The sequence below is a fragment of the Grammomys surdaster genome, unplaced genomic scaffold, assembly GCF_004785775.1.
Source record: "Grammomys surdaster isolate TR1022 unplaced genomic scaffold, NIH_TR_1.0 126059, whole genome shotgun sequence".
Lineage (NCBI taxonomy): Eukaryota > Metazoa > Chordata > Mammalia > Rodentia > Muridae > Grammomys > Grammomys surdaster.
Window position 1 is genome coordinate 1,738,204 of NW_021620869.1, and position 21,388 is coordinate 1,759,591.

General features: G+C 48.6%; 2 protein-coding genes across 2 annotated transcripts in view; one reads left to right on the plus strand and one right to left on the minus strand.

Annotated features, from left to right (window-relative positions):
- The first annotated feature begins 5,214 nt into the window (after window positions 1-5,214).
- Stk25 (serine/threonine kinase 25) lies at window positions 5,215-16,775 on the plus strand. Its single transcript, XM_028755325.1, has 12 exons — window positions 5,215-5,392; window positions 5,555-5,640; window positions 9,712-9,942; window positions 11,137-11,193; window positions 11,721-11,829; window positions 12,655-12,812; window positions 12,899-13,084; window positions 13,260-13,405; window positions 13,710-13,824; window positions 14,226-14,297; window positions 15,291-15,427; window positions 16,144-16,775. Exons 2-12 carry the CDS (start codon window positions 5,611-5,613, stop codon window positions 16,181-16,183), a joined length of 1,281 nt encoding a protein of 426 aa, XP_028611158.1. The 5' UTR covers window positions 5,215-5,392; window positions 5,555-5,610; the 3' UTR covers window positions 16,184-16,775.
- A 126-nt stretch (window positions 16,776-16,901) lies between these two features.
- Farp2 (FERM, ARH/RhoGEF and pleckstrin domain protein 2) overlaps window positions 16,902-21,388 on the minus strand; it is a 102,703-nt gene continuing 98,216 nt past the window's right edge. The window contains exons 22-27 of the mRNA XM_028755323.1: window positions 21,026-21,108; window positions 20,238-20,356; window positions 19,810-19,967; window positions 18,629-18,736; window positions 18,212-18,363; window positions 16,902-17,615 (exon numbers count right to left, since the gene is read on the minus strand). Of these exons, the coding sequence (XP_028611156.1) occupies window positions 17,468-17,615; window positions 18,212-18,363; window positions 18,629-18,736; window positions 19,810-19,967; window positions 20,238-20,356; window positions 21,026-21,108 (768 nt within the window). The 3' untranslated portion in view covers window positions 16,902-17,467. The remainder of the gene's footprint in view (window positions 17,616-18,211; window positions 18,364-18,628; window positions 18,737-19,809; window positions 19,968-20,237; window positions 20,357-21,025; window positions 21,109-21,388) is intronic.

Consider the following 21,388-nt stretch of genomic DNA (forward strand, 5'->3'; position numbering starts at 1 on the left):
CCTCTCCCTCTCCCTCTCCCTCTCCCTCTCCCTCTCCCTCTCCCCCTCCCCCTCCACTCCCCCCTCCCCCTGCCCCTCCCCTGCCCCTCCCCTCCCCCTCTCCTCCCCCTCCCTCTCCTCCCTCTCCCTCCCTCTTCCTCTCCCACCCTCTTCCTCTCCCCTCCTCCTCCCCCCTCCCTCTCCCCCTTCCTTTCTCCCCTCCCCCCCCTTCTCCCTGTGCCTCTGCTCCTTCCTCACAGTCTCTAGCCTAGGAAACGTAATCTCTGCTTCTCCTCAGCTATTGGGGATTAACGGGGGGTGGGGTGGGGGGTGGGGGAGGGGGCAGGATCCCTCAGACTATGTGTAGACTCCAAATCTTGGAGGCCAACACTTAACATTACAATAAACAGTAAAAGACAAATCCTCAACAAACTAGGCTAGAAATTGGTACCAGGATAGTAGGGTATTGCTGTGACTGACCTGACCATGTTGCTTGGGAAGGATTGTGGAAAGACTTTAGAATTTTGGGTGACATGAGCCGTTGAGCGTTCAAACCTTGGTGAGCTGTTCTGTGGGAGCTTGGGCAAGAGGAATGTTGGGAACTGTGTAGAGGATGGAGGCCTGGTTTGTGAAATTTCCGAGGGAAGCCTGAGTGTTGCTTAATGGTTCTATCAGAGCTGTTCGCTATTTTCAGTTGAGAATCTGTGGTTCTGGTCAGCTGTGGCTGAAGAATTAGCTGTGATTAACCAGAGACCAGAACTACTGAAAGTACAACCTTTGCTTTTGCTGGGACAATTGATGCTGGTCAGCTAGAGCTGAGAAGATAACGGTGACTAAGAAGAGGCCAACATCACTGAGGCAAAAATCTTTGGGGATGTGTTTTCTCAGAGTCAGCACATGCAAGCCATGTTCAGATGTGGCCAAGGTTGTACCTTGTGCTGGCAACCAAGTTTGGTCATGTGTAAGAATCTCCCTCATGGAACTAGTTTTGAAGGCACAAAGGGGACATGGAGAGCAGCTGAGGCTTGGCACTGTGAGAGCCCAGGTGAGGCTACAGGTGAAGTGCAGCCCAGTTGCAGCAGAAGACCCCAGCATTTTGGAGATGTCAATATCATAGGATGCTCACCAAGAACACCAGTTGCTGTGGAGCTGGAGCCTAGGGAAGAAGCTCTGTGTATTACAGAGGGTGGAGCCAGAGAAGTGACCCAGGTCGTTTGGAAGAGCTAAGATCTCGAGTGAATTCTAGACATTGGGCGCTGTATGAATTCTGTGTTGTTGGAGGTTGGTTTGATCTGACTGTGACTCTGCCTTGGTTCTTCCCTCTGGAAATAAGAAAGTACCTAACTTATTTCTTATTTTATAGGAGCCCGCAGTTGAGAGACTCTTGATTTTAAAAGAGACTTTGGATTTTAAAAGTGACTAGGGACTGAATTTTTAAAATTATTTTTGGATTTATTTTTATTATTTTATGTGTATGAGTGTTTTGCCTGCATGAATGTCTGTGCACTACATGTGTGCCTGTGCCTGAGGAGGTGTGAACCTCCATGAGAGAAGTGGGGACAGGACATGACTCCTTTGTGGTGAGTGTTTTGTTTTTATTTTTTCCTTTTATCAAAAATAGATTTTTAAACAAAATAAAGTATAAGATAAAATAAAAAAAACTGTCACATTGAAGTTGGACAAGGTAAATCAATGGAAGGAAAAGAACCCTGAGAGAAGACATAAGAATCCGAGACCCACTCGTTCATACACTTAGGAGTCGTATATAAATAAGCAGCTGAAGGCTATGATACACACAGAGGCCTGGCTGCAGAGCCATGTGTGCCCCGTGCTCGATGCGTGTGCCCCGTGCTCGCTGCTCCAGCCCTCAGCTCATCCGCACTTTCTTCAGTTGATTTACAGAGCCTTTCTCTCATCTCTGTTCTATATCCCCTGTCACTCAGCACTCCATCTTTGAGTCCTTTCTTTATCTAAGTCTGCCTTAGTTTAATCTTTCTTAGAGAGAGTTTATAAAATTACAATCACTTTAAACACAGTAGTAGCAGCAGCAGTATGCTGGTGTTCATAACAAATGTCATGGGATCCATATGTCCTCCTTTACACTGTCGTCTATTTTTTATGAAAAGCATTCTTTTTTTCTAATTTCTAACACTCTCCTTTCTTTGGAAACTTTATTTTATTATGTTCAAACTTAATATTTTTTCTCCCCTCTTTCCTTCTCTTTGTGGTCTCTTTGGGACCCCGTGACTGGGATCAGAAGTTTCCCCTTCCCTTTCTCCTCTGAGCAGTTATTGGGTGAATCAGCTCTTTAGAAGCTGTCTTAGGGTTTTACTGCTGTGAACAGACACCATGATCAAGACAACTCTTATAAGGACAACATTGAATTGGGACTAGCTTACAGGTTCAGAGGTTCAGTCCATTATTATCAAAGTGTGAACATGGCAGCATCCAGGCAGGCATGGTGCAGGAGGAGCTGAGAGTTCTACATCTTCATCTGAAGGCTACTAGCTGCCTGGACTCCAGGCAGCTAGGATGAGCTAGGGCCATTAGTGCCATTCCCTCAGCCAAGTATATACAAACCGTCACCAAAAACAATTCCAGGTGATGGGAAACAATCTTTATACAGCCTTGAGACGAGACAGGAGATGCTCCAATAATCATGACAATGCCATCGTCCATTGTGGGTGGGGCCATCCCTGGGCTGGTGGCCCTGGTTTCTATAAGAAGGCAGGCTACACAAGCCATGGGGAACAAGCCAGTAAGTAGCACCTCTCCATTGTCTGTGCATCAGGTCCTGCCTCCAGGTTCCTGCTTTGTTTGAGTTCCTGTCCTAACTTCCTTTGGTGAGGAACAGTGTATTAGGATTATAAGCCAAGAAACACTTTTCTCTCCATGTGGCTTTGGTCATAGTGTTTCATCACAGCAATAAGAACTAAGATACAGCCAGGCGGTGGTGGCACACGCCTTTAATCCCAGCACTTGGGAGGGAGGCAGAGGCAGGCGGACTTCTGAGTTTGAGAGTTCGAGGCTAGCCTGGTCTACAGATGAGTTCCAGGACAGCCAGGGCTACACAGAGAAACCCTGTCTCAAAAAAACAAAAAAAAAAAAAAAAGAACTAAGATACAATGAATTTATTATTTTACATGTATAGTCATTCACATCCATGGATGTTTGTGTACCACTTGTGTGCCTGATGCCCACAGAGGCTAAAAGAGGATTTGGGTCTCCCTGAAACTGGAGTGACAAATGGTTGTGAGCCACCACGTGGATACTGGGAATCAAACTTGGGTGCTGTGCAGAAGTCTCCAGTGCTCTTAACAGTTGAAGAATCGCTCCAGGCCCTTGGGAAGTGTTTTATTGCTAAATCACATGGAAGTTTGCCTAAATAGCCAACAACTCTTCGCTATCTCTTTGATCTAAGAACAAGGCAATAAACTGATATGAAGTTTAATCTCACTTAAGCCCCTAAGTAGGGCTTTTCACATGGAGTCCGGTGGTTCATATGTATAAAATCCCAGCACTTGGGAGGCAGAGAGAGAACTGCTGTGAATTTGAGGCCAAAATGGGCTACATAGAGAGTTTTAGGCCAGCCTCAGCTACAGAATGAGATCCTGTCTTAAAAAAAAACAATAGCAAAGGCCTACAGAGATGCTGCAACCATTAAGAATTCCTGTTGCGAGCTGGAGAGATGGCTCAGCGGTTAAGAGCACTGACTGCTCTTCCAGAGGTCCTGAGTTCAAATCCCAGCAACCACATGGTGGCTCACAACCATCCGTAATGAGATTGGATGCCCTCTTCTGGTGTGTCTGAAGACAGCTACAGTGTACTCACCAATAAAATAAATAAATAAATATTTAAAAAAAAAAAAAAAAAAAAGAATTCCTGTTGCTCTTCCAGAGGACCAGAATTTAGTTCCAGCACCCATATCAATGGGCATACGACCCCCTCTGAAACTCCAGCTCCAGGGGATCTAAGACTCTTTTCAGATCTTGGTAGGTTCCTGTTCACATGTGACATACAAACTTATGTACATAAATAAGTCTTAAAATAACAGAAAAGGCCTTGCCAAATGTCAGACTTTCCTGGTAGGGATAGGTAGGTAGTAGACTCATACTGTCAGGCTACCCTAAAGGCCATCCTACAGATTTTCTAATCTGCTTCAGGGGCAATAAAAGTATTTACCCCCATTGTTTATGCCTTGGGGGAGACCATGGTGCTTCAGGACCCAGAACAGACCTGTTTGCTGGAAGTCTTTTTTCTTCTGGGAAGAAACACAGCAAACAAACCCTAATCAACATGTAGTAACGCTTGGGGATCAAAGAGAGTCAGATGCAAGGTACTGTCTTAGATGCAAGGTTTAAGAAGGCCCCAGGATGGTGCCCAGGAAGAAAATCCACCAGAGAACAGAAACAAAAGCCTTCACGAGTTGGGGAGTGGGGACATTATGGTGGTTTGCACTGAGCCATCATAGGCGTTGATTCACTAGAACGGACACAGTACGGAGCCAAATCTCCCTCCTGTGGACCACTAGGAGACTGCATAGAAGTGGACACTGCTGGCCAGGTCACTCATCCTGAATTCACAGCATGAAAGTCATCTTCCAGCCTTGGGTACCCCACCCCCCCACACCTTCCCAGCACCAGGTCACATCCTGGGGCCCTACGATTACACCTTTTCAGATAGGAAACTGAGGCAAGAGAGAAGCACTTGTCCAAGCAATGGGCAACTTCTCTAAGGGCGCGCGAGCATACGTGTGTGTGTGTGTGTGTGTGTGTGTGTGTGTCTGTCTGTCTGTCTGTCTGTCTGTGTGTGTTGCTAAGTGCAGACAAGAAGGTCACACTGAGGGTTAAAGCTGGAGCACCAGGACCTGAGGGTAATGTGGGTTCGCACTCCAGGCACACAGTATGCGACGCAGAGACTTGGCAAACCCAGCTGGGAAAATGAGAGAAGGGCTGGGGGGGAAAAAAAAGCCTAGAAAACGTCAAGGCAACTGCGCACGCGCTGCACCCGTCACACCGCGCGGCCTGACAGGAGGGGCGGCCCAGCCAAGGCGTATTTCAGGGTTCGGATCCAGTGTGTGGCTTATTGGTGCCTGTCTACTGACCGCCCACCGTATGTTCTCCTGGGACGTGTAGTCTGACGCCATCGGGGCCTCAGGGCACCTGCGTAACTCCGCATCCTACCGCGCAGCCTGCTGGGACTTGTAGTTTCAATATTGCGTGCCCGGGGTACCGGGCATACTGCGGGACTCCTAGTCCCACAGAGCTTCGCGCTCGCCACGACGTCCTGCTCAGAGCTGCTGCCTCCACCTCACGGGCTGGGAGGCCTGGGCGTTCCGAGAGACCAAATTGCGGTGTGAGCCGCCGTGGGGACTGCGAAGCGGGCCGGGAGTCTGGGATGGAGCCGCCCGGAGGTGGGCGCTGCCAGCGGGCCTCGCCTGAATGTTGGGGAGGCCGGGCACGCCCTGAGGGCGGATCAGGGGCTCTGGGCGCGAGACCGGAGGTCGCGGGTGGAGGGACGCCACGGAACGGGTCCCCGGGCCGCTGTTGACCAAGCGGCCTGCGGTTTCTCACAGGTGCTTGAGGCGAGCTGGCGGAGCGGCTGCGACAGACTGGTCACGTCAGCGGGGACATGGCTCACCTTAGGGGCTTCGCGCACCAGGTGAGTGTGGGCGTCGGCGTGCCGAGTCCGTGGTTCGCGGTGGAGCGGATTTGTCCACTTGAGGCGGGAGAGGGGCGGAGGCCGTATGCCTTGGGGCGCGTCTTCGGGCCGTTGTAGCTGTGGCCTTTGCCGAGCCAGCGCCTGCGGAAGACGTGACCCACAGGGAAACCTCTGCATTGTGAGGGGTTCTGCTCTGGAGCTGGTGTGGACAGATCAAGAGCCTACCCTGGGCAGAACCTGCTGGACCCAGGCTCGGAGCATCTTTCCAGAAGATGGACTTTTCCTTCCTTGGTTAACCGGATGTAACCCCAACACAGAACCTCACAGGCAAGATGAGGGCTGCGTAGGGTTAGAGAGTTCGGTGGTTTGCTCTCTGGACCCCCTTTCTCGCCTTTATTTATTTGTTGTTATTATTTCAGAGCAAATATGACAGGCAGCCGTTAGTGAAGTGGAATAAACTATCCTGTCGGCTGATTTTCCTCTGGCGTTAGGTGTGGGACTTGCTTTTTAAGGGCTCGGTTTGGTTAGGCTTAGGAGGCTTGACAGTTGCACAGTGAAGGAATCAGTTCTTGTGGACAGAGCAGCACCTCCCCCGCTCTCCCCCCCTTTCTCTCTGCATCCTTGAGAACTGGGTGTGCAGACAGGAAGCGTGTCCGTCCGCTGCTTGTGGGCAGGAACTGGAGGCAGGGCTCCTTGGAGGAAACCGAACCAGCCTGGAAGACTATTCACAGTTGTTGGGTAGGGCTTTTGGCCCAGCTGTCACAGATGGGATCCTGAGCTTGCTAACTGATGCTGAATTAAGCTAACACATTTTAAATACATTTTTGACATTTCGCCTCTAATTATATAACATACTGAGAGAAAAAAAAACTCTGCCTTTAGTTTATTTTTAAGAGGCTTAGGCTTTGCTCTTGTAGGCCCCTGGAGTTATGAACTGTGAAGGAGTAGAGAGATGATGGCTAGAGGACCTTTCTCAAAGAGAGAAAACACCCTTTTGTCTTTTTAGGGGCCTATGTCCAGCCTAGACATACTTGGCTTCTGAAAGTGACACAAAACCTTTGTAGGGCTGTTTTCTCCCAAGATGGCTGCCATAGAGTCCCATGAAACTGCTTCTTTTGTGTGGTAAGGCTTGTACTTTCCCCCCATAGCCTGTGCTTCTGTCTTAGATTACCTTTTTTTACCTAGCCAGTTCCTGCCCATCTCTGGAAGGACCAGATGGTTATGGGCAAGCACTGTGTAACTGTGTGGTGGTAATTGAGGATGTGTGCTGAGTTGTTCCTCTTGTTTTGGGGAGGTGATACACAGCAGGCATGTTGGCAGACAGGCCAGAGACTGTAGGTATAATATCCCTAGGATGGAACGGAGAGAGAATAGGTCTTAGTTGTTCAGAGTAAGTTAAATGGCTTGAGTGATGGTTCATAACAATCCTGTCCAGAAGAGAAATCTGAGCCACCCAGATCAGGATGCTAGCTGTCTTTGATTGGCTGGGCTTCGGACTAGGGCTGCTTCGAGGGTGTCAATACAGAGACTGTGCCAGAAAGGTTCCTGTCATACTGTTTCTAAGGCTGGCTGGTTCACAGCTATAGGTATCCAAAAAAAAAAAACCGTAGACTTTGAAGACTAGGATTCCCACCTTCCTTGCACAAAGCCTAGAACTCTGGCTTTGGGGTCTGTTGTTTTCCCCTTCTCTGAGGCAGCGGTGAGTAAATACCTGGCCTGAAGTATTCTTCTTGGACTGCTATAGTGGACCAGTTCTGATTCTAAGTTTCCCAAGAAGAGGGCAACTAAGGATTCTCAAAATGTCTGAGCAGTGTGGGAGGATACGGTGTCTGAGCCTGAGGAGTAGGAAAGGGGCCCCTGAGAATTGGAAGGATAGTCGTCTTGGCTTGGCCTCTTTCTTCCAGGATTTCTTAGGCTACTTTAGCAAGCACTGGACTGAACCATTGATAAAACTATATAACCTCAAGTCATCAACTAGACCCTCTGAAGATCTCTGAGATGACTCTCAAGGTGTCTCAGAACTACACATGGTGGAGCTGTAGCAGCTGAAGAAACAGTGGGGACCAAGTGGTTTGAGAAAGAAGGGTTTGAGAAGGTGTTTTGGGGCCTGCTGGGGCAGAAACAGGCAGAAAAACAAAGCCAAAACAACAAAACAAAACAACAGAACAGGCAGGAAAAGGTCTGCTATGTGGATCTTATTCTGCACTGGGCTTTCAGGGCTGGCTTTGAGCTGGGGATCAAGTGGTCACTGCCCAGACATGAAGTGATGGAGGCTGAGATATTGTCACCCTGATCACTATACCTTTATCAGTGGTCTCTACATTGATGAGTGTGTTAAGGGCACATGGCCTGGAGTGGTTCTTTCTGGCTTGGATCCAGTACTGATCTTGAAATAGCTGAAGTGTCTGACTTATCAGCCACACTTGAGAATTTTTCTTGGCTTTTTATTTAAGCAGGTGAGGCTGGGATCAAACACTACTCCCTGGCCAGTGCAGCCTAAGGAACCTCAGGCAGCTCTTAGCTTTCTCTGTCTGTCCAAATCTTAGTGTGGCCTCTCAGGAGTTTAGGCAGTAGACCTGCTCCAAGCCTCTCCTGCTGCACACTGAGAGCTGGTCTTAAGATATGGCTGCCAGGTTGAATGTGGCTGTGAGAAGAGTCACTTTGGATTGGATTGCGCTACCTTTTTCTTTAAAAATCAAAAAGCAACAATCACATATATTTATGGATGGGTAGGTCTATATTACCACAGTGTAGGTGTTAGAAGACCACTTAGGAGAGTTGGTTCTCTCCTACTATGTGAGTCAGGGGATCAAATCAAGATTGTTAGACTTGATGACATGTGCTTTTACTCACTCAGCCATCTCCTGGTCTTGTCTTCTTTTTCTTTTCCTTCCTTCTTTCCTTTTTTTTTCTTCTAAGATTCACTTACCTTTATGTATATTCATGAGTACCTACATATATGTATGTGTACCACATGTGGGCGGTGCTTAAGATCATGTGGGTGTTTGGACACAAACCCCAGACCTCTTAACCATTCTCAGCCTCCCGGCCAACGTAGGGTAGGGTACATATGGATGACATAGCTGGTCTGCTTAGAGTGGGAACTGCATGGGAGTTAGTGGCACATACTCAGGCCTCACAAAGGCAGCTTTGCTTGGAAGGGTCAGGTGACTTCTGTATTGAGACACTCTCCTTGTTCCTGGAGTTCTTCCCTAAACTTGTCTCTGATCTGCCTTGCCTTGTTCTGCAGAGTTCTTGGCAGGTAAAGGGCTGGGGAGTTTGGTTGTCTATACCACCCTATTACTTGTTTCATGGTTTAAAACCTTAGGAATGTAGCTAGTTGGCAATTTCAGATTGAAATGTCTTTGGAAAGTCTTAGATTGGGTTTAGTCAGGTCTATTGCTATATTCCAAGAGAAAAGGCTGTGGCAGTTAGGCCTCAGGGAAGCAGGCAGCCATGTTTATTCTTGGAGGACAGGCTTTGTAAGTAAACACCTAGTACAAGCTCTTCCTAATCACAGAGTGATTGGAATGTCAGTACTTACACAGTTGTAAATAAGGTTGATTTTGCCTTTTCATATGTTGCTTTTTTTCCATGCTGGGGATTAAACTCCAGGCCTTGGGCATATTAGCAAGCACTCTGCCACTCAGTTACCTTCCTACCCCTATTCGAAAACTCTGTCATCTTGCAGCCCCCACGGCCTGTATGTGTTGGTCGCAAGACAACTTTCTGGGAGTCAGTTCTCTTATTCCCCATGTGGGTCTAGGGAATCAAACTGAGGTTGTTGGGCTTGGTGGCAAGTGCCTTTACTAGATGAACCATCTTACCAGCCCTGTTTGGTTCCTTTTAATTGGCACAAAATAGTGTTTGGGGGACAGCTGTTTTGTGGGAGTGTTACCTAATAAGAGATGGAACTTAACAAGGTTGAAAAAGAAACAAGGTGAGTTCCCTTCAGTTCCTTACAGTGGGTCCTGCCCTCAGTCAGCAGGGCAGTCTCTTCTGTCTAGTATTTCCTCTAATGGCTGTTGCCCATGCAGTATCCCAACCTTCTTTTTCTATTGGCTTCTATAGCATTCTCGTGTGGACCCAGAGGAACTCTTCACCAAGCTTGACCGAATTGGCAAGGGCTCATTTGGGGAGGTGTACAAGGGGATTGACAACCACACTAAGGAGGTGGTGGCCATCAAGATCATTGACCTGGAAGAGGCCGAGGATGAGATTGAGGACATCCAACAGGAGATCACTGTGCTCAGCCAATGTGACAGTCCTTATATCACCCGCTACTTCGGCTCCTACCTGAAGGTGCCTACAAGAGGGAGGGGTCTGTAGTGGTTGGGGATAGAGCACACTGAAGGTTCTGTGCCAGGCTTTCTCTTTTGTTTCCAGAGGGATTAATATGTGTCCAAGGATAGGAGAGAGCAGAGAAGGTGACAGCTGTGGGCACATGGGAATCCCTCTGGAAGGGCTGAGAGGCCCACCCTCCCTGATATCTCAGCTTCATAAAAACAGCCTATTCTCTTGAGAAGTGCCAGTTCTCAAAGGTCAGTATTGTTAGGCACAGTTTAAGGGGTCCCTGCAGGCAGTCGATACTTTTGGGGACAGCCTGGAGGGCACTTGAGCAGAGTGCTGAGAGTGCAGAGAAGACTCAGGTACTGTTCTGAGCAACTGGTCTGTCCACCAAGTGCCTGTACCAGAGGTATGGTAGCTGGGTGGTCCAAGAGGCCTTTTCTCCATTTCTCCCCTTGGACAGAGTCCATGTAGACCAGGCTGGCCTTGAACTCACAAGAGATCTGCCTGCCTCTGTCTCCCAAGTATTGGAATAAGGTGGGTGCCAACTACTTCTAGCCTTCCTTGTTTTGTTTTTGGTGGTTTGTTATTGAGACAGAGTCTCACTGTGTAATTCTGTTTGTCCATACTATATGAGCCAGGCTGACCTTAAACTCACAGATACCCACCTGCCTCTTCCACCATGCCTAGCTTGGTCCTCCTTTTAATTTTTTAGTATTAACTTTTTTGTTATAATTTTTATTTGTATGTGCTGGGTGGGAGTATGTGTACATGAGTCTGTGTGTGTGCCTACAGAGGCCAGAGAGGGTATTGGATCCTCCTGGTATGGAGGCTACAGGCCTTTGTGAGTCACCTGATAATGGGTGTTGGGAGTTGAACTTGGGTCTTCTGAAAGAGAAGCACATGCTTTTAACTGCCAAGCTATCTCTCCAGCCCTTCTTCCCTTTTAAAAAACGTGAGGTCTCATGTCGCCCAATTTGACCTTGAACTTCTGATCCTCCCAAGTGTTGGGATTATAGGCATTCATTACCTTGCCCAGCTAGAACCTTCTTATTTGGCAGGAACTTGCCTGCTATAGTTGCTGTATGGCCAGGCTGCCCCAGCTGACTACTTTTGGAGGAGTTAGAGGGGTGGCGTGTGGACTCCACACTTGGGTATTCCCACTGCAGCATTTGCTGCTCAGACACTGACAGGTCTCTCTGCTCCCAGAGCACCAAGCTATGGATTATCATGGAGTACCTGGGTGGCGGCTCTGCGCTGGACTTGGTAAGTTCAGACTCAAGCAATGAGAGCTTGCTTTTGAGGCTCGTCTTACAATGCCCCAGGACCCACTGCCCTGCAAACTTTTAGGGTTGTGGGCTTTCTCAGGCTACTTATCTATAAGTGATAGTCTTACCTATCACTGTTCTATATGTTAATCAGGAATTGTTAGTTTTAAAGCAAATCACTGTTCATCTTGCTCTGGTTGATGCTAAACGAAGTCTTGGGCCTCTCCTGGGCTAGGGGCATAGGCACAGTTAGAGCCCCCCAGACAAATAAGTGAGTCATGGCCGTGTTAACCTATTCTCATCTTTATAGTCACAGAAATGATTAAAGCAGCTCTTACATTTTCTGAAAACAGACTGTCACCTGCATTTCTCCTTACTTACCCCATTATCCTGGGGATCTGAAACTAAACTAAGGAACATAAAGACTCCAGGCTTCTTCCACAAGGACTCAGAGGTTGGTGGGTGGTGCTGCTCAGGTGCTGTGGTGGTATGGGTGTGAGGTTCTTCCCTTCTGTGCTCCTGCAGCTGAAACCTGGTCCACTGGAGGAGACCTATATTGCCACCATCTTGCGGGAGATCCTGAAAGGCCTGGATTATCTGCACTCAGAGCGCAAGATCCACAGAGACATCAAAGGTCCTGCGGGGTGGGCATGGCTGCAGCTCTGCCCATGACCTAGAAAGAGATGGGCACTTGGAGCCTAGTAGATTGTGGTGCCTGAGGAATGGGATGTGGGGACCTCTTCTATCACCTGGAAACTGGGGCGGGGGATGGGTGGCTTTTTACCCCCATTTTTAATGGCCACACTGAGGGTAGAGCCTAGGGGATTGTGCATCTTAAGCAAACATTCTGCTACTGAGCTACTTCACCAGCCTAGCAAAACTTTCCTAATCTCAGTTCACCTAATCTTGGTTTTCATATATGTGAAGGAAACCAGTTGTGTACTAGTTTTGTACCAGTTGTTTACTAGTTCAAGGCAGGAGTGGTGTGTGGACTCAAGTGTGGACTTGTGTGACATTCTTGTGTGGTCCAGTCTTGATGAGTACTCACAAAGTTGGGCCAGCCCGCCATAAATGACTTGGTGAGGATAGCTGAGCCTTACGTCACAGTGAGGAATCCTGTAGGCAGAGTGACAGATGCCCTGACTAGCCATGCCAGCCGTACCCTTCAGTTAGGGTCACTATGATTATATGTGAGGTGGGTGTCGCTATTGTTGGTGCTTGTCAGAAAACATAAACATGCAGGCCCTGGAACAAAGGTAGGAATGCTCCTGTAGGTTCCCAGACAGGTGCCTGCTCTGCCAGGTGGCCACTGTCAAGGAAAACTAAGTTCCCAAGACATATCTGCTGCCGTCCCCAGGGGCCAGAGGCTACCATCCCATCACTAGTCAGGGAGTGCATGCAGGGTTATTCTGGGGGGCTGTGGAGCCAAGGGTGATGCCCACCTGTCCTGTATGAGCAGCTGCCAACGTGCTGCTGTCAGAGCAGGGTGATGTGAAGCTGGCAGACTTCGGTGTGGCTGGACAGCTCACAGACACACAAATCAAGAGGAACACATTTGTGGGTACTCCCTTCTGGATGGCCCCTGAAGTTATCAAGCAGTCGGCCTATGACTTCAAGGTGAGTTCTGGATGGGAGGTGGGAGTATACTGCCACTGCCTCTAAATGTTTCATGTAGCAATTGTCCTGTGTGATACCCTGTCTAGGCTGACATCTGGTCCCTGGGCATCACAGCCATCGAGCTGGCCAAGGGGGAGCCGCCAAACTCTGACCTCCACCCTATGCGAGTCCTGTTCCTGATTCCCAAAAACAACCCACCCACGTTGGAGGGCCACCACAGCAAACCCTTCAAGGAGTTTGTAGAGGCCTGCCTCAATAAGGACCCACGATTCGTAAGGCCTATCCCTACTTGGGCTACCCCAGGCAGCTGAGGGGTTTGGGGAAAAGTGTTTTAAGGGAGGATGTTTACTTGATGGGACAGGGCCCAGCCTTCACAGCCTTACCTGTCCTTCTTGTGTCTTTTGTGAGGGTGGAATTCAGCTCTGACTTTGTCTGTCTCCCTGGCAGCGACCCACTGCCAAGGAGCTCCTGAAGCACAAATTCATCACACGCTACACCAAGAAGACCTCCTTTCTCACTGAACTTATTGACCGATATAAGCGCTGGAAGTCTGAGGGGCATGGCGAGGAGTCCAGTTCTGAGGATTCTGACATGTAGGACTTTTTTTCTTTTTTTTTAAGTCCTCAAGAGCTCCCTGGTACTTGATGCCAGTGGAGGTCTCCTCTCCAGAGGCAGGGCTTGGTTGCTAGGGTGAGGACTTATCTGGGCAGGGAACCTGTAGTCTGAAGGATAGGGCCTTTGACTATCACCTAAATGCTGCAGCCTGGATTGAGTTCTGCCCACTGTTTAGGGCCTCCTAGGCCAAGAGGCTGCTTCAGAGAAAGGAGATGTACCTTGGTGTCGTGTTTCCTTCCAGCCCTGTCTCCATCAGTTCTTCTGATTCTTTATCCTCTTTAGTGATGGTGAGGCTGAGGATGGGGAGCAGGGTCCCATCTGGACGTTTCCTCCAACCATCCGGCCAAGTCCACATAGCAAGCTGCACAAGGGGACTGCTCTGCACAGCTCACAGAAGGTCTGTTCATGCCCTGGGCCAGAGCACTGCCCCATATGTACCAGCCCGCCTCAGTTTTCCTGGGGCACAGATGTGGACTACTGTGTATCAGGCTTTGAGGAGGTCAGCTCCCAAGTGCCCTTGACCTAGGGCTATATTAAACACTCATTATCTGGGGTCTGGACAAAGAGCTTGAGAAAGACAGGGCAGAGTGGCACTGAGCTACCTAGGAGTCAGGCTGAAGCCTGGGTCTGCTGGTGCTTAGGTACAGGCCTGATAACCGATGGCCTGGGCTACCTTGTAGTTTGGGGGTTGACCCCCTGATCTGTGCTCTGTCAGCCTGTTCAAGACAGATTGAGGAGACAGGAAATGGAGCCTCTCTTTATCTCCATGTACCCAGTGTCTTGCTTTCCCCCTTGCAGCCTGCTGAGCCTATCAAGAGACAGCCAAGGTCCCAGTGCTTGTCCACACTAGTGCGTCCTGTCTTTGGAGAGGTGAGAAGAGAGCTGAGCCTGTGGTCATGTGGGGCACTGACTTTGTGCTGTCTGCAGAGCCATTGTGTGGTGTTTTAGTGGGCCCTGAGCCTGGGCTTTATCTACTTGATTTCTGGTTTTACTGCATCTAGTTATGCATAGGCTTGTGAGTCCAGCTTCCCGAGGAGGACTGTACCATAAAGGACTGGAAGGAACTGACCTGACCAGTACCTTTCTGTGTGCACAGACCTGCTAAGGTCCTCTGGCATTACAGTACCACTGATTTTGGCAATGCCCAACCACCACACGGTTTTTCTGTAGAGGAAGGCAAAGGATAGTTAGGTCAGACCTAGGTCAGGGAGGTGATGATGCCTTGGTGGCCACATGACCTTATGTCACTGTTGCCAGAATATTTTCAGAAATATAGTGTAGCCAGGAATGAATGTTCACATATGGATCTGAAGCTCAGATAGTAGATTGTAGGCAGTAGCTTGTCACTCAGTGGGTGACAGTAGCACTTAGAGCACAGAGGGAGGACAGGATGTAGGTGAATGGAAATAGTTGAGTGTCTTTCCCTGAAAAGAGTGACTTTCGCCAGAATAGGAGCAGCCACTTAGGGCTGTGTTATGAACAGTGTGCAGTGTTTCCCAGGGCTGAGAAGATGATTCCTTAGGTAAGAGTACACTCAGGAGTTGAGGTCCCAGAAATGGTTATTGACACTTTGTAGTCTGATCTAGGATGTCTGTCAAAAGTCATTGTAGAGTATTCAGAGTTTCTGTCCCAATTTCTAAATCAGACTGGATCCACTTGATTATCTTCAGTCTGTAAGAAATCATATGGTTCTGGCCTCTGAAAACCCAAGTTGGGAGAGAGGAGCCTCAAGGTGGAAGAGCCACAAGAGTCCCATCACCAGGGCAGGTTGCACTACCTGTGCAGTGCTATGTCCTGCTTTCTGTAGGTCTTCAACTGTGAGTATCAGGTAAGATGCCAGTGAGGTACGTGATCTCTCTGCAGCTCAAAGAGAAGCACAAGCAGAGCGGTGGGAGCGTGGGTGCCCTGGAGGAGCTAGAGAACGCCTTCAGCCTGGCTGAGGAATCCTGTCCTGGCATCTCAGACAAGCTGATGGTGCATCTGGTGGAACGTGTGCAGAGGTGAGCACAGTGTGCCAACCCAGGAGGCTATCCCCATGGGGGAACTGAACACTAAATGAAGCCTGGGACTCATCCTTGGGAGAGGCTGCTTCGTCCTTTGTCAGGGTTAGCATGCTCTCTCATTTGTGCCTTTGGAGTTAGAGAGGGAGAGGCAAGTGGGCCTCTTGTGCCTTTGAGCTATGCATGAAGGTTGGACTCTCATTCTCAGGCAGTATCTGAACAGAGTTCCAGTGGCAAAATGGCTCAGTGACAGAGCATTGTGTGCACTGACTTCTGACCTTTCTACTTGGTGGCTTCTTAGAGGTTCTGTGTCCTAAGAACAGCATAGATGCTTGTAAGTCCAGGCTGTGCCTGCTACTTACGGGGAGCCCTGACCTGACACATGCCTGTGAAGAGACAGGCAAGGCAAGCACTGACTCTTCCATGGCACTCCCACAGACTCAGGGTTCCTGAGCTGTTACAGACAGATGTACCAGTTCTTCCTCCCTTATCCTCTGGATCCTGCCATTGCACACTGGGAGAGACCCACCCTGGTTCTTAGGAGCAGCAGGTCTAGTTGATACTGATCCTGAAATACTCAGGACATCTTCCATCTTGTGATATGCTGCTGGTAAAAATGCTGTGAACTGTACATCTAAGAGGCTTGCAAGGTGTTGCTGAAGTGCATGTCCAGGCAACAGAGTCCAGGGACGGTAATGGTGCCTTTCACTTAACAGGTTCTCACACAGCAGGAACCACCTGACATCTACCCGCTGAACAACCAACTGAATGCACTACTCTTCACAGAGAGGGAGAAGAATGCTTTTTGTTTTGAGCTCTAAAAGGACTGACTTGGAAGCCCTCTTGTGTTGTGTTGCAACTGTAAAGACTGACCAGCCTGTAGGCTTCACAAGCCAGGTTACTTTCTGCCCTATACAGCAGCCCCTCGACACTTGTGTTCACCTTCTTGGTTGACCGAAGCTATGATAGGCACCCGGGAGCCCTTACAGAACTGGGCAGCAACTTGGGAGGCTGGTGTGACCTTCTATAGACTCCTCAAGTTCCTGCAGTGGGTAGACCAAGGAGCATAGTGACTACTGGGCAGCTTTGGCTCTTCCTCTACACCAGGGACATTGTGTTGAGGGCTCATAGGGGCCCAGTATGGTCATAATTTGCCTTGTGGTGTCAGTTCAGGTACTGTGTGTTTTCATGAGTACTCGAATCGTCCAGAATATTTTGGGCTTTTTTTTTTTTTTTTTAAAGAAAATTGAACTTCCTGAGTATTCTGACAGTGAGTGTTAGTTTTCATAGAGCATTGAAAGCCCTACCATTTCAATAAAGACCTGGATTGGAGACATTCTGATGTACAGAGCCTGGCCAGATGGGATTTCTGTAGCCTCTGAGCCAGTGTCCCTTCTAAATACTGTCATATAACTATAACCTAATGGTTTCTGGTGGCCTTCTGAAGAACAAAGTGGGGCCAAGGGGGTGCTGGTGGTGGTGGGGAGATGGTCTTTTATTTTAAATCACATGGGTGAACAGGCATCATGCCTGCCCTCATTAATCAGAAGCACTGAGAACTGATGAGAGGCCTCGCCTTCCCAGGCCTTGTTAGGGATGAGTGGTCTTTGTTTTCCACTGGTCTAGAAGGTATGTGGGATGGGAACTAGAGAAACTTTTGCCACACTCTTGTTTTGCTATGATCTGAGGATGATCTGGAGGCTAACTCCTAGAGTAACATGAGCTCATCACATAAGCCTGAGTATAGTGCTAGTCTGAGGCTACAAGTAGAAGTAGAAGCAACCCAACCTGTATTTGGGGCTGGTCCTCAGCAGGGCGATGTTCATGAAACTAAGGACCCCCACTTCCCTTTCATGGATCTCAAACATGTGCCCCAGCCATCATGAGTCTTCATTGTTTCTGGAGGTTGGGGGAAAGCAGAACCCCTCCTAGAGGTCTTATGAGGCCCATTCCAGGGTCAGTGCCATCTATCATCTGGTAGGAAGATGATGCCAGTTGTTTAGTGCCTGGGATGGTACTTATATACTCTGAAAGCCTCTGTCATAGGTTCTTGTCCAAGCAGGGTGAAGGACATGCCTCCTTTTCTCTGACCTCTGCCTCCAGCCCTGGAGAGTGATGTGAGCAGTCCTGAGTGAAACTTTGGGGTCTCCCTGGTGAGCTGCTGGCCTTCTTAATGACTTCCATCCACCTGTGAAAAGGGTCAAACCAGTGGACATAACTCACATATCTTACCAATAATGACTGAGAATCCAGCTAGTTCTTACTGTGCAAGCATGAGTGGAGTTTCATCGTTAGCCCCTGAGTAAAAAGCTAGACATGATCACTTATAATTCCAGCACTGAGGAGGTAGAGATGGATTTGCTGCTCAGCCAGCCTAGCCTAATAAGTGAGCTCCAGAGAGACACTTGTCTCATAAAACAAGGTGGATTGTGCCAATGCAATGCCTCAGGAGGTAACACTTGCCATGCAAACCTGACAACCTGAATTGGATCCACAGAAAGGTACGTGGTAAAAGTAACCCTACAAAGTTGTCCTCTGACCATCACACTCAAGTGGCACATGTGCCTTCCCCACAACTAAAAAAAAAAAAAATGATGGTGCCAGAAATCCTTTGGTCACTGTATGTATGTACACATGTGTATATGTGCACTGGTGCTCACATACAAACATGAACATAACACTGAAACTCCTGTAAACATTACTTGACCCTTGGTTTCTAGGATCTGGGAAGTTTGCCTTAGGCTTTGTGAGTGGCAGTGAACAAAAGAAGCATGGCAGAATTACCTTTCAAATGTGTACTTGCTCTCAGCCCGGAAGAAGTAGATGTGAGATTTGAATTGGAGCTTGAAAACGTAGTCTTTGTGGATGCTGTCAGCCTCCCTGGGGAGGCTGACACTGTAACCCAATAGTGGGAGGCTGGCCAGGGGGTAGTCATCCTGTAAGTCAACACAGGAACAGGGTCACTGGGGACTAGGGTGCAGGTCTTCTCTGGAGAGAGGCCCATTATTCCTCTGCAGCACTTCACTTTGTACCACTGACTCTACCAAGAAAATGGTAGTCTGTACAGAGAGACTCTGTACTAATCCCATTTTCATAGAGAAGGTGTTGTAATGGTGGGCTCAGTTTCAAAATGTGAAGAGGAAATAGATAAACAGATAAGGCATCTTGTACTCTTTGTGCCTAGATTCCAGTTCAACATACCTGATGTGTTTTATAGAAAAACAAGCAGAAGTTGGTAAAGACTACCCAGAGCTTCTGCCAGCCGTTACTGTTCTTGAACTTTCTCAGCAGGTATCCTGAAAGCTGGTTCTGTCAGAAAAGAGCAAAAAAAGCATGTTGCCTTCACTATAATCCTGAGATTTGCTCAGTAGCGCCACTAGTTCCGTAACCCTGCAGTCCAGCCAGAATACCCACACACAGGTCTCTGCTGTGCTCAGCATCCTTTTTGTTTCTCCAAGATAGGTTTTCTCTGTGTAGCTTTGGGTGTCCTGGAAGTCACTCTAGTGTCAAACTCAGATCTGCTTGCCTCTGCCTCCCAAGTGCTAGGATTATGGGTGTGCACGACAATACCTGGGTGATGATCAGCATTTTTAAAATAAATACAGCTGTGCATACTTAAGACCTGACAACAGGCTGTTAGTCTGGACTTATGTCCCAAACACTTAAGTAGGATACTTTTTCTAATATGTAGTAAAACTAGCTTTCCGACAAAAGACAGGAAGGCTCTTTGAAGTTATGGGGGAAAGTATTTAAGTGTAGCACTAGACAAGATACCCCAGCCTCCTGTTTGCAGGGCCTGTGTCTAATATGTGCTGCCTAGCTTCCCAAGAGTCCCCTATCTACTTTGATCTGCAAGTGTCTCAGGCCTCATTAGGATTTGCTATGTTCTGACCCTACATACAGTCTTGAGCCTGGCCCAGTAGAGTAGGGATGAGGCAGAGGAGAATTTGGAGTCTGGGGTGAAGGGAGCAAGTCCAGGAATGAGTGCGTAGAGATGCTAGGCTGAACAACTTGAGGTTCTATGAAGCCAGATGTGTACAAACACTAATCATTCTGTAAGTGGGGTAGTCATGAACCCAGAATGGGAGGTTTGAGTAGACCAGGGACAACACTGTCCTGTGGGCCTTTTGGCAAATCCCAGCACTGATGAACTGCTGCCTCTGCTTTGACTGTCCTTACAAGATACCAGATAACAGTTGGTGTGAAGTCCCTTTTCAAAGAGCTTAAGTAGATAAGTGAGCTGTGAACTAGTTTCTGTCACTGGAGGAGGGGCGCAGGAGGAAGCTGTCTGACTGGGCCCTGCCCAGTAGCCAGCACATCAGGGATGGGGATGGGGATGGGGGTGAGTGGGTGCCTCACATGCATGCTCATGACAGCCATACCTCAACAGCTGCACTGAGGTCTGCTCTGGACACACTTGTGTTTCGGTACCAGCACACATGCATTGTGGTATTGGCCCTGTGCTGGCTGTTCCCCTCCAGGAAGCCCCGGGTTCCTTGACCATCTTCTGATTCTTCCAGAGAGACTTCATCAGAAGATCCTGAGGAAAGTTAGCAGTTGGTACCACCCACCCATGAGGCTCCTTCAGGATCTGGGAAATAGGCCCTTGGTACCCAATCAGCAGCCAGAGAAAATCATGATGCTAGGACAGCCCAAGAACTCTTCCACCTAGGCATGGCCACCAGTTTTTCTTGTGTGGGAGGGAAACTCATGGGACCTGGTAAGCTAGCCAAGGTAAGGAAAGCAATTTTTAGAAAAGCTTTCAGAACTACAAAGGGGACCTCTTGGGGTGTCTTGAGTCAAAACTCACTGGGGGTACGAGTATACACCGGGCCTCCCAGCAGCACTGGGGGTGAGTCACCAGAACTCTTGGCTGCCTGGATTGCTGCATTCAGGTCCTGCATCCACTTCTTCTTTTCTAGCTGAGAGCTGTAAAGGAGAAAAATCAAGTTAGCTGCCTCCTTGGGGAAGCTCTTCCTATCCTGGAGTCCTGTCCTTTGTATCAGAGGACAAGTGTATTTTGGGCATCTGCTTCATTCCCTGGGACTTGAGGATAGTCAGAAACATGCCTTCTCCAGCCTGTTATAAGGGTGAGCTAGGAGGAGCTGGGGAAGCAGGGCAGGCATCAGTGCTGGAATTGGTGAGTTTGTTACCAAAAGTCTCATAAGATTGGATTTGGTTCATGATTAAGGTGGCATTTCCTGGTGGAGGAAAACCAGATCAGATTTCACTGAGCAGGGATCATACCTGAAGAATTCACTGGTCTGGAAAGAGAAAGCCTCCATTTGCTCTTGTGCTGTGACCCCAAGTTGACTTTGACCATGTCCCTAATACTACCCCTTGCCTGAGGGCTGGAGTGCTGGTGCTATTAAGAGACCAACTGTCATGAACTCTACAGGCATTTTCTCAGAAGCACCCTGGTTAGTTTCTTGAAAACACAAATGTCAGCAATCCTTCCCTGTCTACAAGGGGGAAGATAGTCCTTTGCCTGCATAACCTGTAAACGGCTGAGTCCCACGAGGGAGGCAGAGTGGTATTGAAGTCCTCATCCCTGAAGCAGGCCCTGCTCTGACTGAATCATGAAGAGAGGGCCCTTACCTGGCTGCCACCACAATTGTTTTCTGAGCTGCATAGATGGTGAAGCAATGGGGGACAGACCATTCATTCTCACTTTCTTCCACCTGTAGGTGAGAGAAGAGGTGACGTCCTATGGGCTAGAATTTTAATTTAGCCTAAACCTGAGGCATACAAAAAATGACTACCGCTGGGCGGTGGCGGCGCACGCCTTTAATCCCAGCAGTTGGGAGGCAGAGGCAGGAGGATTTCTAAGTTCGAGTCCAGCCTGGTCTACAGAGTGAGTTCCAGGATAGCCAGGGCTACAAGAGAAACCCTGTCTCGAAAAACCTTTAAAAAACAAAACAAAAACTGGAGGAAACCTTCAGTGAGGAGAAAAAATGACTA

Coding starts and splice junctions, on each gene's coding strand:
- Stk25 (XM_028755325.1), top strand. CDS start 5,611: ATGGCTCACCTTAGGGGCTTCGCGCACCAG. Junction 9,943..11,136: donor ACTTCGGCTCCTACCTGAAG/GTGCCTACAAGA, acceptor CTCTGCTCCCAG/AGCACCAAGCTATGGATTAT. Junction 12,813..12,898: donor AGTCGGCCTATGACTTCAAG/GTGAGTTCTGGA, acceptor TACCCTGTCTAG/GCTGACATCTGGTCCCTGGG.